The sequence below is a fragment of the Sylvia atricapilla genome, chromosome 7 (genome assembly GCF_009819655.1).
Source record: "Sylvia atricapilla isolate bSylAtr1 chromosome 7, bSylAtr1.pri, whole genome shotgun sequence".
Taxonomy (NCBI): domain Eukaryota; kingdom Metazoa; phylum Chordata; class Aves; order Passeriformes; family Sylviidae; genus Sylvia; species Sylvia atricapilla.
In genome coordinates, this window is record NC_089146.1 from 2384555 (window position 1) to 2401485 (window position 16931).

The 16931-nt window shown below is 46.0% G+C and overlaps 1 protein-coding gene across 21 annotated transcripts in view; it reads left to right on the forward strand.

The window, feature by feature from the left end:
• The window catches only part of MAP2 (microtubule associated protein 2), a 232492-nt gene that overhangs the window by 157986 nt on the left and 57575 nt on the right, over window positions 1-16931 (forward strand). For all 21 annotated transcript variants that reach the window (XM_066322388.1, XM_066322389.1, XM_066322392.1 and 18 more), the window contains exon 4: window positions 2563-2848. In XM_066322388.1, the coding sequence (XP_066178485.1) occupies window positions 2587-2848 (262 nt within the window). In that variant the 5' untranslated portion in view covers window positions 2563-2586. The remainder of the gene's footprint in view (window positions 1-2562; window positions 2849-16931) is intronic.

The following is a 16931-nucleotide window of genomic DNA, read 5'->3' on the forward strand; positions in this document are numbered from 1 at the left end:
ATTGCTGAGTACAAAGATGCATTGTGTGACTCACTGGCTGTTTCTCTCCTACCATTATAAACCCTGAGAGCACTTGATGAATAACAGAGAGGCAAGAATGAATTCATCCATGCTTTACTCTCTAACCATCTTTTATAAGTACTGAGCCAAATTCTGCCTCCAGATACACGCAGCTCACATTGAAGTCTGCCCACTGTATTTATTTTTAAAGATAAAAGCACTTTTGTTATTTTCACTGGGGACTTGTGTGACACAGTCCATTGTGAGGATGTGAATATCCTTCCTCAAGAGCTTTGAGTGAAGCAGGAGTGTCTGCCTGGAACCAGGAGGGATACTTCAGGGATAATACCTACCAAACTGCGGTGGTGGAATATAACCATTCCATTTGTCCCAGTGATTTTCAAAACCACATTCCAGCACTTGGCTCTTTTATAGTTCTTCCTGTCCTGCTGTAGTTCTGGGCTCCTCTCATGGGTGACCCAGGGGCTGAAAACTGGTCAAGCTGGTGGGCAGATTCATCCTGCTCCTGGGTCTTGCTCTCAGCTTCAAAGCTGGGTTGGTGAGGGAAATCTTGAGTTAAGGCTTGGGCTTTTTCTTCGGTTGTTTTTTCTGTTTGTTTTTTTTTTTTTTTTTTCTTGAGCTTCCTCAAGGGACATAAATAAGAATTGTCACCTTTTTTCCCCCCCAGAACAGGATTTATTCTGATCTCATATCCCAAATGTTGGTGGCTTTGAATTGTGTGCTGCTCATTCCTATAAAAGACAAAAAGACATTTGTCCCGTGGCCTCATGTTTTGCAAAGGCTCTGATCAGAAAATGTTCTCTAGAATCATGCAGTAAACAAATCTAGAAGCAGAGGTGTTGATTTTTTGTTTCTAGGCAAGGGGGTTTGCCCATCTTAAGCTGTTCTTTGTAATGATGCCATCAGCTCTCCTGGTGTGGTGTGAGATGGGGGGGAAAGCCAAGGGGATGTGGAGCATGCTTCTTTCCTTACCTGTGGTAGACTGAGACATGCCTCCTTCCTTTGTCACACTGCTCATCCCATCATTTTCATTACAGCCCAAAGGAAAACCTGGGCTGCAAGTTTCACCAGCTCCTTCAGTGTTTATGCAGCTGGTTACCTCCAGGGAATGATGCTGGGTCGGGGTGAGAGCTGGTAGAGCACTTCCTAAAACAACAAGATTTCACCGTGAAGCAAAAGAATTATTAGTCCTTTTTGATATGGAACTCCAGTTTGAGTCACATCATGTGAATGAAATGTAATTTTGTGATGCACCGTGTTTTTTTAAAAAGATAAAGTAGCTCTGAAATTTAATTATTATTAAATTATAATGTCTGAGCAGAAAGAGGTCAGATTATCAATTATGAATGATCATCTGGCAAATAGCCTTTTGTCATGTTTAGAGGTTTTCTTCAAACTGACCTGACATTGTGAAAACTAGTTTCTTTTTCTGGTTTGTTTGTTGTTAAATGTCTGCAGAATATACGCACTATCCAGTTTGTGCTGCCTTTTCTAGACTGCTCAGCCTCTCTGATATGTGGCTGGTTGACTGTGTTCAGCTCACTGCTTTTATGTTTCTTTCTCCCAGGGAAAAAAAAAGAGGTGGCAAGTGCTTTTGGAAAAGGCCTGCTGGTTTCCACTTTGAAGTAGCTAACTAGGGGCATGTTGCCTTCTCTCCAGAGGCTGCTGAATCATCAAAACATGATTATGATTTATTGCCTTCCTAGGTTTACATATTGAGGAGCTACTGCTGCATTTATCTGTGAGGGATAGCCAAGTACTATGGCTTATGCAGTGGCTTCTTTCCTTGGCTTGGGCAAATGAGAGCTAACCAACAGGAGTGGAATATGTGTGAAGCATCAAATAATGATTAGTTTTATTTCAGTCTAAGTGCTGATAATCAAAAGAGAATGTAAATGCTTGTGTGAGAAACAGACTGGTCCCCATGGACTGTTTTGGACAAAAGGGTTAGACAAATGTGTGTGACCATTCACATAGCAGCATTTAAGAGGGCATTTAACTGGAGTCAAACAGCATGGGTGTTCAGGAAGCCAGTGCACATTCCCAGACTTGCCTTCTGTCATGACAAGTAGCAGACTGCATGTGCTGGAGGGGCCACGTCACCTTGTGGTTCTGTGCCTGACAAGCACCCCTCGGTGCCACTGCAGCAGCAGCTTCACTTGTAGCAGTTGTGGCATTCTTCCTTTACTGCCCTGGGAATGGCTGGTGGCACTGTGATGACAGATTCACTTCTTGTTAATTGGGTTGATCTTGTAGCTGCAATTAATGCGTTAAAATCAGATTAATGAATCGCAGCCATCAAGAAAACGGTGTTAATAATTGCAAGGCACGTGAGAGTCAGGGAGGACTTGACCCATAATTTTTACTGCTGGTGGTTTCTTTGGGGTTTAAATCAGTTCCTTCACAGCTAGGACAAACACACAGATCCTTTTCCCCTGCCAGACTTGAATTTGCCAGCAGCAGTGCTGGTGATATGCTTGTGCTGATGGTCAGGGACACAGTCACCCGCTGAGAATTGATCTCCTGCTCGTGTCGTTACAGGCCAAGCGGTGAAGGCAAGGAGCCATGGCTGAGGACAGGAAAGACGAAGCCAAGGCATCACACTGGACTTCAGGTCAGCTAACAGAGGCTTCTGCACACCCCCACTCACCCGAAATCAAGGATCAGGGTGGCGCGAGCGCCGCCCTGGTGAGAAGTGCCAATGGGTTTCCCTACCGGGAGGACGAGGAGCTGAGGCTGGGCGGCCACGAGCAGCCGGGGACCTACGTTCAGACCAAAGAGAATGGCATCAACGGAGAGCTGTCCTCAGGGAGCAGGGAGACCGCAGGTAATGCACCTCAATGCCTGCTGCAGAGCACGGGGCTCTGCAGACCCTTGGACGTGTCTCTAAAGGGAATGTTAGCGGGAGTCAAGCATGGCGTGGGGGAGCTGGCATGAGGGGCTGTGTGCTTTGGAAGAGCACTGGCTGGGCTGCGTCTTCACCCGGGGTTACAGAGATGATACCTGCACAGGATTCTGGGCAGTGCTCTGAGAAGGCTTCAGGAAAGGCCTTTCTCCTAAATGAGACAGGGTTATCCATCAAGGGAGTGGCTGCAGACTGGTACAGAACAGCTGCTCAGGTCCTCTGGGCTACCAGGGAGTAGGAGACTGCCCAGCTGTTGTACATGGATGACTTGTGCATTTGTGTGGGCAACAAGGATGGATTCTCCTGTTACTGCTCACAAGCAACAAGACCTTCTTGAAACCATGTACTATTTGCAAAATAATGCATTGCTCATGCTGGCTGGGAACACCACAACTTAGCATCAGCATTTGTTTGTCCTTGCCCAGTCATATTTCATTGGATGCTCACTGGGACTTAGTCTATTTGTAAACTATGTAAGGTTTTTACAATTCAGCTTGTTGTTTGCAGAAAAAAAAAGAAGAGTGTGACTGTGTCAAAATGAAATATGCAAAGCAAGTTTCCTGTTTTAGAAGTAAATGCTAATTATCTTTGTGCAGAGTTCTCACTCCAAACCCCAAAAGCACAGTGCAAGAAGATTTTCTCTTGTATAGAGACACAACTGCCCTTGATGCATCCATTCATGCATGCTAAAGAGATCTTTCTAGCAATGTTTTGTTGGCTGTTGACAGCATTTGGAGATGCTATCCATAATTTCTCAGCAGCTGGAGAATTTTAAGGCTCTTGGACTGTACAGTCATTTCATAAGTAATTGTGCTGGAAATGGACATCTCTACTAAAAGTAAACGTTTTTATATATTAAATCTCTTCTCACAGGTTGGCTTTCAAATTTTGGCCAAGGTAAAATAAATCATGTGTGAGCATTCAGGGGGGCAAAATGTTGATGACAGGGGAGATGATAACGAGGTCTTGTCTCTTTGCATTATTCTATGTTTACCCAGCAGAAAAGCAGGAGAGGTGAGGTGCTGTAGCTCGTAACAGTGAGGAGACTGAGTGCATTTCTTTTTGCCATAGATTTGGGTGGCTGTTGGACAGGTCCCCCTATACATATGGAAAAGTGGGCATTACAAGATGTAAAGTAATATCCTATCCTTAGAAAGGGAGGAGAGAGATGCTTTTCTCAGGCTATCTCAAGCTCAGAGAGAGACCCAAATGTTTAGTTGAGTTTGTAGCTAATGAGTGACAGGAGTAAGGAAACCACTGCTGGCCATCAGCAGGTGTTATAGTAATGCCTTTTCATGTTGCTTTTTGAGGCAAGTGGTTAAAGGCAGGACAAGACAAAATGAGGAAGCATTCTAGGGTATGCAGTGGTGCTGGGGACACCCATTTGCTCAAGGAACAAGATCATTCTTGATCCAGGTGAAGTTTGCTTGAGTCACCTCTTCGTGGCCTGTTTCCTCCTTCCCTGCAGTTTGCTCACTGTCTGCTCAGGCTCTGAGATCCCTGGTGTGGAGATTACTGTCAATATGTGCAGCTTTTGTTTGGGAGTCTTAATATAGCTCATCTCATGACATCTTTGTCCTTGAGCACTGGAAAAGTCCCCAGAACTGCTTGCCTTCATGCCTGAATTCCTCTGGAGATCTCTGGAAACTTGTGTACTGCACACTCAGGCACTGGCTAAGCACACATTTAATCAGTGCACTGTAAACCTTTGTAGAATACTTAAGATACATTTCTTTCAATTTTTTTTCTCTTTTTGAAGGAGAAACCAGTTAGCAACTTACTGTAGTGATAGAAAGGGCCCAAGGTGTGTATTGCTACTTCATACTAGTATTTACTAGATGGATATGCTTAATGCAGTGTTGGACAGGATTTCTAAATTTTTGGTATTCAGTTCAGAATTTGAAATCAGGATTGTTATTTGCAGAAAAATTTAATCATCTTTGCTGTGTTTGTCTGCTTGCAAATTGTAACTTTGGTGGGATAGTGCATCAGGTAGGATTTTTAAATGTCACTCCTGATACACATAATTATCAATAATGTGAATCATTTAATCATTTGTAGTAGCTTACTAGCTCCAAACATCTGAGGAGAAAATGCTCAGGAGGCCAAGGTCGATGGAGATAATTAAGCCAAGCTGTGGGTTTGAGTAGATTTACAGGGATTTTTATTTTCTCTGGTACAGGTCCAGCACCGTAACCTAGGAAAATCTTTGGCTTCTCAGCCTTCATGTTGGAGTCTGTAAATCCCCAGCAACTGCAACAACCTTATGTGCAGCAGAGCACTAGTTCAAACAGGGATTTCCCAGGCAGCTGTCCATCACCCAATCCCTGGTGCATTTTGAGGTGCTTCTCTTAGGGGAGGGCTGCTGCATCTGACTGACCCAGGAGCTGGGATTTAGCCACAAAATGTCTCTCTCCTGGAGAGAGGTGTTCTGTAGCAGGGCAATGGACCCTTCAAGGCACAGCAAAGCAGCAGGACACCCATCTGCAGGGCTTGTGCTGTGAAATCAGAGGGCTGTGTGTTAAGGGAAAAGTTAGGATAAGGCCACCACGACAGAAACACCTTGTGCCAACACTGATGCAGAGGCGAGGCATGGTGATGGGGGAGGAGGTAACAGTTCTTCCCAAAAACTCAGCCAATCCATCACTACAAGTGACATTTTTAGATATGCACGGTTAAAATTTGCCTTTGTGTATATCTGTCTCTCTCAGTGTCTAAGAGTTACTGAATCTGACCTCGATTTTTGGAATCGTCTGAATCTGGCTGTTGTGTTGCCTCTGATTGATCCGTCTCAGCATCGTGCTGGTAATGGCTGCATTATGGAGACACATCAATGCTCTCCTTTCAAACAGACCGATGGGAACGTGGGAGAGCACGCAGAGCTGTGGGCAGGGCAGCCTCAGGGCCTGGTCTGGCAGCCACCCAAGTCAAAGGCAGATATGTGCAGGAGAATAGGTCAGGGTTTTTGGCATAGCCCCCAGGAAGCCGTTAGGGGTGTGATGTGAGTGTGGGTGGCAAAGCACCTATTTCTTCTCCTGTGCATTTTGTGCATATAAATTGGTTTATGTACTTGGGCTACCCCAGCAGACCAGCTGAGCCATGTACTTCTGGCAGACACAAATCCCACGCTGTTCTTCTGGAGGTGCTCCTGAGGACATCTTGCCTTTGGTACAGCCTGAGACCACCGAGTTCGATGTGTTCTCCCTGCTTCATGCCTGTCCATGTCCCTTCTCACTTGCACACACAGCACCTCTGGTGAAGACCGTGAGATTATTAAGAGTGGAGAATGAGAGCTGTAGATTTTGTCAAGCCAGACATTGTCCTGTGGTGTGAAATGTGTGATGCAAAGGGACGTGCTGGCGTGATCCTCAGGAGCTCACTCTGAAGTAGCCTGACAGGGAAAGCTTTGCACTGGACCCAGTGGGAGAGCACAGGATGTGTCTGACTTGCAGTGAAACACAGGAGTGGCAGCTTTTTTCTTTGCTCACTGGAAAGCTGTAGTCAGCTAACTGGGAGGAGGCTGTGAGGGGCTGCAGTGTTGTCTGGGAACCAGCAATTCAACATAATCCATTTTATTAGGACTGCAGCAATATCAAGCTACAAAGGTTTGGCCTTTTGCGCTTAAAATGCATCTGTTTTTTCAGTAATGCAGTAACTAACCAGTCAAATTTATATAATTAGGGATAATAGTCACGAACGTTGTGAGGCATCTTCTACAATATATCTTTATGTATAGTGACTCAACTCATTAAGTGCTTTCTTCATTATATGCCAAATTCAGGTTTGTAATTGGAGGGTGTTTGGATTACGCACACTGTTATCTGATGAATTTTGTTTTTTGACAGATGAAGGGAAAGCATTTCCTGAAATCTATTACCAGAGCCCCAGGACAGTGTCTGTGTCCTGGTGTCAGACAGTGTTAAGGACAGTAACATGTCATAGCAGAGTGACAAATGTAGCCCTTCATTCATTGGCAGGGAACCCAGACTATGTGGGATGCAAAGGCACTCTGTGGTGAGCTGTAGCAAGTTCCCTGACATGGCAACAAAAATCTGACTAGAGGCTGGGCATTTTTGGCTCTGGAGTCATGAGGAAGGTGGGTGAGAGGGCAGCCCATGGCAGATCCATGGGGGAGGCTGGGGGAAGGCAGACACTGCTGTCAGTCTGTAAGTGAACCAGAAAGGGGGAGCCCTGGACCTATGAAGAGGGATGGAGAAGTGACAATATTGATCTGATGGAGGAGTAAGGGGCTGAGCAGTGTGGGGAAACAGGCTCAGCAGCAGGAGAGCTGGTGAGATGGAGGCTATGAGAGAGCAAAGCAGGGGTGGGAAGAGGCAGAGAAAAAAGGAAAATTGTAAGATAAGCTAAGAACAATAGAAAAAGGTCCAGTTTTATCTGCTAATCCAGAGACAAACCAGCTTTTGTGTGATGGCAGATACTTCCCCAGAAGGGAGGGGATTCAGACAGCAGGAAACAACTGTAGAGAAAACTGGGAAGGGACAAACCACATTACAAGTTGGAATGTAATTTATCTTAATTCAGCCCTTAGTTTCAGGCTTTGTAAAGCTGACTAAATGGGTATCTGGAGCAGACATATTCCTCTGACCATCTGCTCTTTTAGACAAGCATATTTCTATAAGGTGCAGGGAATGCAAGCCTGAAAGCCTGCCCTGTCATAGCAAGTAGTGCTTCAGCAGAGTCCCTTTAGGTCAGCTATGCAAAAAAAACCCCAAAACCCCAAAAAAACACCAGTCATGTTGAAGGCAGGAATTGTGCTTGTTTCACCCTCCTGCTGTGTGCTAGGGACACAGTTCTGTATCACATTGTCTTCCATAACCTTGCCTGGTAGTTTCCAGGTAAAGAGGATGTTGTTCCCAGCAGTGTTAGAGAATCACCACGGTGCTCAGCTGGACAGAGGTGCTCAGAGGGCCCTCAGCCCCTCTCCAGTGAGCCTGGAGCTGCAGAATGGCAGCTCCGTGTTTGGGGTTACTCAGTGCCACAGCCTCTCCAGGCTGAAAAGCACTGAGAGTCATAGCCTGGTCCCATGGTGTGCTGGTGGTTTGTCCCCTCCTCTAGTGACATTTCATTTAATCTCCATTTCCCTTCTCTCTCTCTTGCCATACAAGTGGTAATATTCTGATGGCACTGGCAGTAGACATACAAACAGGGCTCCTTTGTGTGGGGGTATTTTTGGTCTTTCCAACAGGACTGCTTTTGTCAGAGCTTTCCTCTTTGTTTGGCTGCTGGCACGGGCAGCAGTGCTGCTGCTGCCCCAGTCCTTGTGGAGCTAGTAAGCCCCCTCCAATAAGCTCCCTGAATGGCTGTTCCCCAAAAGAGCCTCCCAGCCTTGTTGTAGATTTGCGTTTCCAACGAGCGACATGTCTTGAGCAATGCAGGCAAAATGCACAGAAGGATGTAAAATCAATGACATCCAGAGCTGAATGTGACTGCTGGGTTTGTCCCATTTCTGTTATTTAATTTACAGAGCTGGAAGAAGGTGTCTTGCCATGTCATTGATGGCTCCCATGGGAAAGAAGCTGTTAATTAGCCATTTTGATCTCCCTCCCTTTGCCCAGGAAATGTGACAGTAATTACTGTACACCATCATCTCTGCCAATTTAGATACAGGCAAACATACCAGGTGTCTGAAACTTTCCTTCTCTGTGTGAAGTGTAGTACAAGTGTCATTTTCTGGGACACATTTTTGGAATGTTACAGACATATTCAAAGTATCTTGCTGAAGACAGTGTAGGTGGGGACAACAGAGCCTCTCTGGGGCACTTGTAGAAAATGCTGGGAGGTTTACTATTCTCCAAAGGTCCTTCTCAGTTGTTCTCCTGCAGAGGATGAAGAATAAAAGCGCAGAAATTCCATCTTCTCACATTCCCTACCCTCAGCTTTCTTCTCCCTAACTTTAAAATATGCAGTAATTACTGTATAGACCAGTCTCTCTGGGCTTTTCTGTGCCTGGCCCTATCAATCAATCTAGTAAGACATCGTTTTTGTCCAGTCATGACCTCTCTGAGGAGCTGGTGCTGCTCTCCCACCTCCTCTTAGGGCTTCAGAAATCAGTCAGTGACTGACATGTGTTGGTAGGAGCTGGAGGGTCTGGCACAGTTGTGGGCAGAATGCAAAAATTACTGTCTGAAAGGGAGCAGGGTGGGATAACGTGGTGTGCAGGTGCTGTTGGTTCCCATGGCTGGGAGTCAGACACGTAGAGAGCATCAGCCAGCAATCTCTTTGATCCCTAAGCTCCTCTGGGAGTGTGTGGCTCAGATTTGCTTTAAAAACCACATCTCAAGCCAGGTGCAGTGACACCATTAGAGGCAACTGCTGCATCACACCACATCAGCGCTGCGTTTGGCCCAGAGAAGGCATCAGCCTGCATTTCCTTTGGGCTCCCTGTTGGTGCTTCAGTTCACTTTGGTGTTTCCTTGTTACAATACAGCGTTGCAAAAGCAGCTGTGCTCCTTTAAGAAGTGAGAGCCCAGCGCCTCTGAGTGTGTTGGCTTGGCAACCAGCACGCACTTGATGCTGTCAGTGCTCCCAGAAAACATCATCTATAACCTCAGATGTAACAAGGAACAACAAGAAGCAGCATCTTTCATAACGTGTTCCAGCAACGCCATAGTTCAGAGCTCTGTTTGTCCAAGTTTCCTTTTGGAAACATCTGCAGCCCGTCTTGGGGGCTGCTGGAGCCAGGAGAGAAATTGCTGCTGCAAATGTCAAATATCAAACGCATTCTGGGAGTTTCATTTTTGTCTTGTCTCTGCTTTTTATGTTTGCCTGTGCTCTCCCTCCCCACTACCCATGTTGAGGCACCTGTTGTAATGAGGACTGTGAATGTTTCTGGTCAGATCTCGACCATCCAGCAGTGGCCTTAGCTGAGTGACTGGTGGGGCAGTTGTGCCCAGAAGGCACATTCTCATTTGTGGCCTGTGCTGCTGGAGTCCTTTTCAGTTTATAAAGTGTGTGGTAGGAGACAGCTTGTGCATTTATGAATTACATAGACAGGACTTGTAAAAGGCAGGAGAAAAGGCACAAGGGTGGAGAGAGCTAGCCCAGGTCAGTCAGGAGGTCTGTGCAGAGCCACAGGTGGCCCAGCACTGTGCAGGATTGTGTGTCACCTCCACTCAGGCTTCTGCCCTCTGGGCTGGGCTCAGCTAGCTCTGCCCTTTGAGAGAGGTAGATATAGGGGTGCTTCAAAGGCTCATTCCTGTTCTGTTTAAGGGTCTGTCATGGTCTCCATCACCATGAGGGCATCATAAAGGACATTCAGAAACACTGGGTAATATTTGGCACCAAACAGCTGGGAACTGGGATTGGCTGGGGACTGTGCCAGGATATAATCTTTCATTCTAGTTTTGATCTGAGGGCAGAAAGATTTGGAAGAAGGTTCATTACTAAACAACAGAGCCTTGTTTTGCAGGCACACAGCTACTCTTGTTTCAGGCAGAGCTGAAATGGCATCTTGTCCTCCAAAGTCACCTCGCAAGGGAAGCAGCAGGTTGTTAGGTGAGGGCATGGGATGTGTGGTGAGCACTGCTGGCCCCATTTCCAGGTCCCTTGAAAGGACCCAGTGTCACTAGGACGCTCATTAACCCACTCAGCCCCACACTTCCCAAATCCTTTCCTCCTGTTTGTCCATTGTGGTGTTAGGTTGATGCACTTTCCAGCCCAGGACGAGGAAAGGCCAGGTCTGGCTGCTGGGGGCAGGTCCTGGCAGCACACAGGGTGGACTTCAGCCCTTCCTCACCCACCGGGCACGGGGTTAACTTTTGGTGGCGAGGAGGTGGGTGCCATCACATCTCTCACCAAAACGAGAGTCACACAAAGTCTGCTGCTCCTGGCGAGGAGTGCCAGGCTGGCTGATTGATTCCCTTTTTCCCCCGTTGCCATGCCAACGTGGCCCTGCTCAAAGTGAGAGCTCTTTTTAAGCTCTGCTGAGAGAAAGTATGTAGCCTAGGAGATTATTTAGCATTCAGGAGTGCACAGGCTCCCTGTGACGTCTGTGAGCCACAGTCAGGCTGGCTGACAAAGGAAAGGAGGATTTAGGTTTTTTCCTCCTTTCCTCTAGCATTTGCTTCTCAAGGTTAAGGGAGAGAAGGAAGACTGCAAGCACTTTGCCATTGGGACCTCACTCTGTAGTCCTCACTGAGGCACCACTTCCACGGAAATTAAAAGGAAATATTACTTTGGGGTATCTTTTCTGTACAAGGTGCAAGTATGAGAGAGGTATTCGTGAAAATTCACTGATTTGACTAACCACCATGAGCTACTCTGTATTAAAATTGGAAAGCAAAGGCAATCTGTGTTTTCATTTGAGTGGGAAACTCAAAGGAAATAGTGGAAGGAAACAAGGGACCATCCCCTGTCTTTGTCTTTCATGCTGTTTTAATCTGTGAGGTTTCAGTATGGAGGAGAAACCATCTTTTCTCTTACTGTATCCATATCCTGGGTAAGGACAGCAAAACTTAGTGTGTTTTGGTTAGGGTTTTTTTGTTCTGTGAAGTAGCAACTTGGTGTATTAACTGCTCACTTTAAATTCAGTCCTTCTAATGAGAATACAGATTTGCTTGCCTTTGCCAGCTGAAGAGATGGAAATTAGCACAAGACAGCTGGCATTAGCTGGCAGATGAGCACTGATGATCCAGTGTCTGTCCCTACCAATGGCTGATCTGGAAATTCAAAGACAAGACTCAAAGTGAGATGTCTGTGTGATGATGGTATTTACACTGTCATTTGTTCTTTGAGAGATTCTGAGCAAAACATTTACATTTTCTCTGCTGTTTCACAGACTGACTACAGAGCACAGTCAGTGGTGCTTGGAAAACCTCTTTTTGAAGCGATGATTTAGAAATGCAGTTTTGATTTATTCTTGGGATTTTGTTAGTACTGAGGCATTCATGACATGCAAAAAGTGCAGGAAACTCAAGGCACCCCAGTTGTGTACATTAGATCATGGGAGTGAGCCCTTCTCCTGTGTGTGGAAAATAACTGTTCAAAACCTTAGTTTTAGTTGCATACAGTATATGGAAAATAACTGAAGAGATACCATCAGCTCCAGGGCAGGAAAACCTCTCAGCTGCTTCCCAGAGTTATTTTACTCAGGACTGAGTAGATTGAATAGTTCATGGAAATCAGTTTCACTGGGAGGCACTGTGTATTTCGAGAGGGAAAAATAAACCCCAAGTCCTTCACTTTTTGTTATTTCTTTCCTTGAGACTAATTCATGATAATACATCAGCAGTTTGGTAAAAGCTTCCAACAACCCATACAGCCTATGGCAGTTAGGGTAAGACTGATTTGCAGTCTGGTTCTCTGTCTGTGGATCTGGCCAGACGGAGCCTTCTGCTCCTCTTTATGAATGTGTCAGCTGCCAGTGCTGTGTAGATGTGGCAGTCCTGCTGATGTACTGAAACTGTTTTCATCCACAGCCTTGCATCCCATACAAGAGGGAATGGGATTCAGTCGTGTCTGTTGCTTTTTTACCCCAAATTCACAATATGTGCCACATCTAGGGTAATGCAGCCTGCACAGGTTGTTGATGAGGTGAAGCTAATCCCTAGCTGCCCCTGTGTATGAGTTGCTTTCTCTTTCCTTCCCTGACATCCTTCTCAATGATTGCTGTGTCATCTCTTCCTTCTCTTTTTCCTTTCTCACTTATCTTGTCTCCACCTTTTTTTAATCTTGTTCTCCATGTGTGCTTCCAGCTTTAGCCCAGCCATCCAGTGGAGCTCCTCTGCCACCTGCAACTTCCACAACTGCTGCTCATTTTCAGGGCACTAAGGAGCTCAGCCTCTGGATGCAGCTCTCTTGGAGGCTGCAGTGCCCCCAGCCCTGGTCTCAGCTCTCCCCTCAGCAGCTGGACATCTCCAGCACTATGGCTGCAGAAGCTTGCAGGTGTTTAGATGCCCAGAGAAGACAGCTTTGGCAAAAGAGGAAGAGGCAGTTCAGAAGGTCACTGACCCATAGAATGGTTTGGGTGGGAAGGGACCTTAAACTCATCTCACTGCAATCCCCTGCCATGGGCAGGGACACCTTCCACTATCCCAGGTTGCTCCGAGCCCCATCCAACCTGACACTGGACACTTCTAGGGATGGAACAGCCACAGCTTCTCTGGGCAGCCTGTGCCACTGCACTGATAGGCACTGATGATGCACTGAGGGCTTTGATGTGCATCTCTCACATTTTCCTTCTTCAAGAGTAGGTGCAAATTTCTCTTTCCTAATCCCATTGCACACGTAGAGGGGTGGGGCGGTAGTCTGCAAGAGGGGGCAGGCAGTGGACAGGAGGAGCAGGCTGTATGAGAGGATTTAGGGATGAGTCTGGTCAGAGGCGAGACTTCTTTCAGCTGGGGCAGAGCCAGAAAAGAGCAGGAGAGATGGGAGAACTTGGCTGCTCTGAAAGGTCATCCACAGCACAGCTTCTGTGGGACTGGGTTAATCTGTACGTGACACAGGCCACGTTCAGTCTGCCTGTCTGTGGGGACACTTACATGTGCTGCTTTGGAAGGATGCAGCACCATTGCTCTGTTGGCAGGAGAAACACACCTGCCTTGGTACAGGTGCAGGCTGGACTGGGAAACACAACTTCAAAGAGATCAGCCATGCAGCTGCTGCTGCAGTGCATGTTGCAGCAGCTCTCTTGTTAGTGGGTAGAAACCAGCCCAGACACAGACTCCTTGTTTATCCCAGCCTGCAAAGGGCCCTGGTTTGTTCCTCTGTACAGCTCAGCCATCCTGACTCCAACCATTCCCTGCCTCTGCCTGCACCAAGCTCCTGCTGGAGGTTTCCCTTGCAGCCTCTGACTGCTGCTTATTTCCTGCTGAACTCTGCCTGCAGGGATCAGTGTGCAGCCTCTGACTGCAGCTTTTCCCCAGCCAGACTGTGACTGCAGGTTCCACCAACAGGCTCTGGCTGCACACCCACACTGACCTCACTGCAGGGATTCTCTCTGACCAGGATCCTCCTTCTTCATGGTTCTCGATGATGATGATCCCTTCATGTCCCTTTTATCACGCTTACCTTTATTGGCTAGAGCTGTGACTCATCAGGGGCCAGGCTGTATTGGGTAATTAACAGGGCTGTTACTTCTCAGGGGTGAGGTCACCTGGATTCCCTTCTCCTACAAGTGCAGAGCTGGACCAACAGTGTGAGCACTGAGATGGGCAGGGCATGGCACTGCATTGCTGTATTTTATGTGTTAAATATACCCTGATGGGTTAAACCACCATTCTGTTGGCATTGACAGATTGATCTTCAGTCCTCCTGACCAGACATGACTAAATCCCATACAGTATGTGCACAGGTTAATGTTAATTTTAAACTTAAATCCAGCAAAATTTCTGTAGCATAGTGTGAATCCTTTTTAAACAAGATCAGAGAAAGCACTGTAAAAAGTGTTTAAAATCATCCCCGAATGAGCTAAAAATGAACCTTAAGGGATGCATCACCTCCTCCTGTAGGTGGCTGATGTTTCATTGACTTCTGTAGAGGTTCTTAAAAGTCAGTTTGTTTAAAATGTTAACTTGTACTGAAGGCCAAAACTAATATTGATTTAAAAGTGAGTCACTCACAGTGTATTTATTCACATTTAAAGGATTAAATATCTGGTTCTTTGTTTTGAAGCCAAAGTGGTTTCTTCTGTGTGAGTCCTAGGGAATTAATACCTTTGGGGAAAGATAGATACAGCTGCTTTGTATGTGCAGATGTCATTTTGAGCTGACACCAAGTCCCAGGAAAGGCAGTGGGATATCACTGCATTGCCCTGGCTGAGGGATTGGTGTTTCAATATTGCGTGTTAGCTCTAAATTGTATTGCCCATGCATCAGACAAATCAGAACTGATAGCTTTTTCCCACCTCTGATTTGTCTGGGAAATGCTGGCAGTAAATATTTTGTTCCAGGCAGTCGACTTAAGAAGATGGACTCAGGGGATGCACAGGAAACAAGTATTGCAGTAATGAGGGCTCATTTTTAAAACATTGCATTATTATACTGACATTGGTATGACTCCTTTTCAACAGACTTACATGTTTCAGGGCGGGCTGAGGAGGGGACTGGTTCCTTGGTGTCTTATTCTACAGCTGCCTGACAGTGTGGCAGAGGCCTCTGCCTAATAAATTGCTGGGGAGCTGGAGGAGAGGGCTCACTGGAGCTTTCAGAATGGCTCCTGCCTCCTAGCATCAGTCACTTTAGATTTCGCACTGTGTGCTTTGGAGATTTGGACTATGTGTCCAACTCTCCCACTGAAGAAAGTGACCAGGAAAATCCAGTCAGAGCAGGGGAACTGAAACACACACAGAACATGTGGAAGCAATCCAAAGACAGGCAGCCTGAACTTCCCTGCTGCTTCCTTGAGTGCTGCAGAGCAGCTGAAGGTGCCCAGGAAAGCCACACTCAAGCCTTATGTTTGTACCAGCAAGGGCTTTGTTTGCAGCCAGGGCTCCAGCTGTGCACCACATTTACTCTGATATAAAGCAGATAGCACAAGAATCAGAGGATCACTAGGGCTGGAAAACTCCTCCAAGATCAAGCTCAAAATTGTTAAGGAGCTGAGTAGTGGTAGTTCAGATTTACAATCTAGAATTTAAGGACAGCATAGGAGGGGCTGTTGAATACCCCAAAAACACAGAGGTGTAACACATTTGCACATTTGCAGTTGGGCTCACCAGGGTATGGAGCTGCTGTGCCAGGTACTCAGCTGTAGCTCAGCTGTTCCTGCCCTTCTCACACAGTGACTTCAATACATCTTTTCCCAATGATAATCTCAATGTTCATACCTTGGGAATCCAATGCATTAAACCATCAAAGCTCTTTCTTGCCCAAAACACAGACCTTTTCTGGGCTGTCCTATTGGTTAGCTGGTGAATCCTGGTGATTAAATTAATCTGTCACTGTCCTCATGCATGCTGCAGTAGCTTAAAGTCAGCGAGTTTATTAGGGAAATGATACTTGTCAGTTGTGTTGTGGCTGCATTTAATTTAAAAGTTGATGTTCGTATTATTTGCCTTCGTACCTCCTGCCAATTATTGTTAATATTGCCAACATCCAGATCAAGGACCTACTTACAGCAAAATATTTACACTCACTAAAGCCAGTATTTGAATTCTGTAAAGCTGTGTTACAGCTTTTTCCTTCCATCTCAAACACTAATCTGTTGGCGCATTTTGGGATTTATGTAACTTCTTCATAATACTTTGATTGCTGCTGTGTATTTACCTTTTAATCTGCATGCAAAAAGGCAATATTCAGAGCTGGTGTCATCCCAGAGATCAACTCCAAGATGTATCTTTGGGTTTTCCACCCCAAATGTCACTGGGTGATGCCTGCATCATTTTCCCTCCCCCAACATTTCAGTAGTCTTGACTGAAACAAATCATCCACCAGCTTCCAGGAGAGCTGTGCATGAATTCAGGACCTGTCCTTAGCAGTCTGGCTAATGCCTCCAAACAAATCGAATAGCTGTTTGGTTTATGGCCCGACTGCACTCGGGATTGTGATTCCCTGGGGGAAAAGAGATCTATATAGGTCCTCTTCTGCTTTTAAAATCATCTAAAATAGCAAATAGCCATTTTGTATCTTTTCTTTCTGCAGGAATATGTGGGGTGTTTTGCCTCACAAGGCAGCGCAGGTTGCTTTGTGCTTTTGTTGTTGACTCGATTCCACTGTGCCAACAATTAGTGCTGGTTACCTTGGAAACTGCTCTGAATCCCACTGAGGATTTTGACAGGCACATCTTGACTGGCATTGCTTTGTTTTCATAATTCTGCAAGTATACACGTAGCTAATCCTTTTGCTGTGCTCTGCCTGTGTTCTTTCCCTGAAACGTAGCAAAATTAATGAAACATATTATTTTATCCTTTCCATCTCATTGCAGCTTTCTTTGATCCCTTCTTGTGCCTCAGTGCTCCAGGGACATTAATTACCCTTTACTTTAACCGAGCTCACTGGTTTCTTTTGGTAGGTGTTTTGAGGGGTGACTCTATGAGGGTGTGTGAAGT